This window comes from Oxyura jamaicensis, chromosome 9 (assembly GCF_011077185.1).
Source record: "Oxyura jamaicensis isolate SHBP4307 breed ruddy duck chromosome 9, BPBGC_Ojam_1.0, whole genome shotgun sequence".
Classification (NCBI taxonomy): domain Eukaryota; kingdom Metazoa; phylum Chordata; class Aves; order Anseriformes; family Anatidae; genus Oxyura; species Oxyura jamaicensis.
Genome location: NC_048901.1, coordinates 16723178 through 16727285, shown reverse-complemented (window position 1 = coordinate 16727285; position 4108 = coordinate 16723178). Strand labels below are relative to the sequence as shown.

At 70.5% G+C, this 4108-nt stretch overlaps 2 protein-coding genes across 2 annotated transcripts in view; both read right to left on the bottom strand.

Moving 5' to 3' along the window:
• The window catches only part of LOC118171522 (heat shock protein beta-7-like), a 5395-nt gene extending 3168 nt beyond the window's left edge, over window positions 1-2227 (bottom strand). Inside the window, exons 1-2 of the mRNA XM_035334704.1 lie at window positions 2217-2227; window positions 1353-1354 (exon numbers count right to left, since the gene is read on the bottom strand). The gene's annotated coding sequence lies outside the window, so the exon portion shown is untranslated. The remainder of the gene's footprint in view (window positions 1-1352; window positions 1355-2216) is intronic.
• Window positions 347-2967, bottom strand: FAM131A (family with sequence similarity 131 member A). The gene is given in 6 exon segments (XM_035334705.1): window positions 347-746; window positions 748-980; window positions 1237-1365; window positions 1562-1744; window positions 1842-1935; window positions 2735-2967. Coding segments are annotated over 5 exon segments (843 nt in total). The 5' UTR covers window positions 1912-1935; window positions 2735-2967; the 3' UTR covers window positions 347-518.
• Window positions 2968-4108: the final 1141 nt, after the last annotated feature.

Genomic DNA, 4108 nt, shown 5'->3' with positions numbered 1-4108 from the left:
CCCCCCCCCCCCCCCCCCCCAGTCCCAGTGCTGCCAGCCCTGGGTGCGGGCACAGGGCAGCTGCACCGGGGGCTGCCCGGAGAGGTTCGGCTGTGCCAAGGGGGGGGCCCTGTGCCCAAAATGGGGAGCCCGGAGCTGCAAAGGGGGGCGCATGCGAACAGCCAGCCCCCACGAATTCAGGTCCCATCAGTCTTGGGGGTGCACAGAGGGGGCGCATTGTGGCGTTGGGTGGGGGGCTGGCCCCCAAGCCCTTCCCCACACAGTCCCTCCCTGGTTCTCATGCAAAAAAAACAAAACAACAAAAAAAAACAAAACAGATGAGGGCAAAGAGATGTGGACAAGTGTGGCCAGGGGGGGCCCCACTGAAGGGGGGGACACCCCTCTGTCCCCCCCCCCCGCACCCTGCTAGCACAAGGAACCACAGCAGGATCCTTCCCTCGCCCAGCGCGGGGCTGGGCCGGGGCGCGGTGGCGGGGGGCCGGTGCCCCGGCGGGAGAGGCAGGGTCCCCAGGGGGGCCTCACGGCTCCTCGGCCTCCTCCTCCTCCTCTTCCTCCTCCTCCTCCAGTGACACCACCCCGGAGGAGGCGACGTCGGAGACTTTCCGGCAGAGCGGGAAGTCCTTGCTCAGCACCACCTCGTCCTCGGCGGGCGAGAGGCAAGCCTCGGCGTAGGACACGGGGTACAGGGAGTCCTGGCACCGGAGCCGTGCCAGGCCCCGCAAGGCACTTTGGCTGGCCGGGGGGGGGCAGCTTGGGCAGCAGCAGGTCCTCGCCCCCCAGGGAGCCCAGCAGTTTGGCAGTGAGTTCGGAGGGCGACACCATCTCCAGGCTGCAGAGGCTGGAGCAGAGGGTCTCGGGGGACAGGGTGTGCGACGAGTCGCTCTCGGGCTCGCAGGAGCCGTGCCGCACGCCCAGCTGGCACAGGTGGCCCTGCAGGAGGTCTCGCAGCAGCGCGCTGGCGGGCACCGAGCCGGACAGCTCTGCGGGGAGCGGGGGTCAGCCACGATGCCATCCTATTAATGGCCACCCCCCACACGGTGACACCACGGGGACGGTGTCCCCTTTGCCCGCAGAGAGCTCCACGCACGGCACAGGGACGTGCCGGCACAGGGCACGGTGCCGTAAGGGGGTCACCGGGATGGGAATCGTGGCTGGGCACCAAGCACCCCGCTCCCTCCCACTGCACCGTGCCCCAAGGTGCAGGTCACTGTCCCCACGGGTCCCCGAGGTGCTCACCGGTCGGCTGGGAGCTCTCCGTGGAGGGCATGAAGTCCTCGTCGTAGGACTCGTCGTTGGAGTCGTCCCCGTCCACCGAGGACCAGGCGCGCAGCTTGGCCTCGGCGATGGCAAACTGCTCCGCCACGCCTGGCGGGGACAGCATGGTCACACCGGGGGGGTGTCCCCAAACCCCCCGTGGGCCCAGCAGCGAGCGCGGCAGGGACACAAACCAGCACAGCAGGGATGAGGAATGGCAGGGACGGGGTCCCCGTGGGATGGAGGGACGGCTGGAGGGACACACGGAGGGACGGGGGGGGATGCAGGGACCCCGCGCGGTGCCCACCTGCGGCGAAGCGCGCCTCCTGCTCGCCCTCGCTCAGGTGGCAGTAGGAGCTGAAGGCGCTCTCCAGGGCAGCGGGCGGCTCCACGGGCTTGCACCAGCCCTTCCACTCGATGAGGTGGGCGACGCGGCCCTGCGCCATGGCCGTCGGCTTCGTCACGTGCTCCTTCACCACCTGCGAGATGCCTGGGGCGCCGCCGCGTCAGCACCACGGGGACCCCGCCGCCCTCCCCGGTGCCCCCCCCCCCCCGCCGTACAACACCCGGACCCCCCCAGCAGTTACCGTGCAGCGAGGAGCGGGCCAGGGCGGCGATCTCCTGGATGGTCAGCGCGCGCCGCGACTTGGGCAGCATCTCGACAGTGTCTTCAACATTGACCTGCGGGGACGGGCAGGGTGTCACGGCCCCGTGTGCGCCGCGTGCCAACAGCCCGGGGGGGCAGAGCACGCTCTCCATGGGTACGCCGCCCCGCCGGCTGCGTGTGCAGGCGTGCGTGAGCCACGTTAGTGCACACGCGCTGTGCACGCTTGGATTTGCGCTCTCACATATGCACAGCACAAAGGCTTTCGGTGCCCGCACTTGCACGTGTGCCCGCTCACACCACCACGCATGTGCTCGTGCTGACCACACACACACACTGTGCACACGTGTGCCTGCACACACACGGGCACTTGCTGCAGACAGGCCCCCTCTTGCTGTGCACACATGCGCTCACCGCACCCACGTGTGCTCTCCGTGCACACTCCTCGTGCACAGGCACTGCGCACACGCGTGCCCCCACATACGTGCGCTCACTGTGCACGCGTGTGCACACCAACTGGTGCAACCAACGGTGCCCCCCGGCTCACACGCACACGTGTGCAAGGCCCCCTGTGCCGGGCTCCCCGGTGCCCGCCGTGCCGGGGCGTCCCGCTGCGGGTCCCCGCTTCCCATCGGCGAGCCCACGGCCGTGGGGAAGCGATGCGGGATTTGGAGGCGCGCAACAAATTGAATTGCCATGGCAACGCGGCGCCGTGGACTGATTTCTCCCAGGATACAGCCCGGCTCGGGGCTGACGTCAGAGCAGCCCCGGCGCCGGCTGCGCGCTGGCAGGGCGGGCAGGCAGCGGGGCCCCCGCGCTCGGTGGGGCCGTGCGCCCCGGCACGGCTCGGCACGGCTCGGCACGGCTCGGCGGTACCTCGAGGAAGTCCTGGCTGTCGAAGGAGGCCTGGCGCAGCAGGCGGGGCAGCGGGGCCGGCCGGGCAGCACGCAGCGGCGACAGCGCTTTCACCTCCTTCCACTCCACGCACAGGGTGGTGTCCACGGCCACTGCGGAGAGAGACGGGGCGGCCTCAGCACCTCCGTCCGCAACAGGATGGAGGCTCCGGGCGGGCTCCGTGGGGCAGACGTCCCTCGCCCCACATGAGACCGGACACAACTCGTGGCAGGGATCCTTCCCCCCCCGCGGCGCTGCGGTGCGGGTGACTCACGCCCGGGCAGCCCGTCCGCCTGTGTCAGCGGGAACGCGCGGCACCGGCCTGGCACCGGGCGCACGTCCCGGTTTGGCGGAGGGGTTGGGAGCAAACCCCAGTGGCGGGCACACCTCGGGCTGTGCGCACCCAGTGGGGATGGGATGGGGATGGGGAGCAAGCAGTGGCACCCAGTGCCAACGGGGGGACGTGGCAGGGTGCCCCCGGGATGGGGCCAAGGTAGGCAGGGAGCAAGGGGGGTTTGGGGCAGGGTTTAGGGCCTGGGCCAAGCGTTGGGTATGGGGAGGGGGCTGGTGCTCCTGCACCGCCTCCAGTTCCCCATCTCTGGGGAGCAGATAAGAGCACAGACACCTGTGCTCCATCCCAATAACCTGACACACCTGAGAGGACAGGTGCCCTGCCCCTCCTGCATCAGGTCCCCCACTGCTGGGGCCGGGGAGGGTCCCCAAGTCCCTGCAGCCCCCTGGGGGCTACAGCAGGACGCCCCCATGGAGCCTCATCCCCCCCACACCAAGGTGTGGGCCCGGCTGATGTAAACTGGCCGTGGGGTGGGATATGGGGGGGGCAAAGGGAGCTCCCCAGTCTCCATCAGGGGCCAGCCCCCAGCTCCTGGGGAAGCTGCCGACAGCATCACCACGGCATCAGCTGCGGGCAGGGGCACCCCTGGGACACCTGGCGTCGCCCCCCCCAGCACCAGCCCAGCCCCCACGGGTGCCAGCCCCCAGGACAGGCTGGGACCACTGCACGGCCCCGTAGCCACCCACTGCCCCCACCCCCCAGCAGCACCCCCGGGACGGCTGCAGCACCCCCACGGCAGCACCCCACATCCCCACCAGCCCCCACAGACACCCCCAAAGCCCCCCGTCCCTCACAGCACCCCACACCCCGCCAGGCCTCTGAACACCCCCCCCAGCCCCCCACCCTCACCTCCCCTATCTCCCCTATCCCCCCTCTCCCCCTGCACCCCCAGCTCCCCATCAGCAGCGCCCCAAGGCCCCAACCCCACCAGACCCCCACGGCCCCCATCCCCTATATACCCCCAAACCCCCCAGCACGCTCCAACTCCCCACACCCCCCCCCCC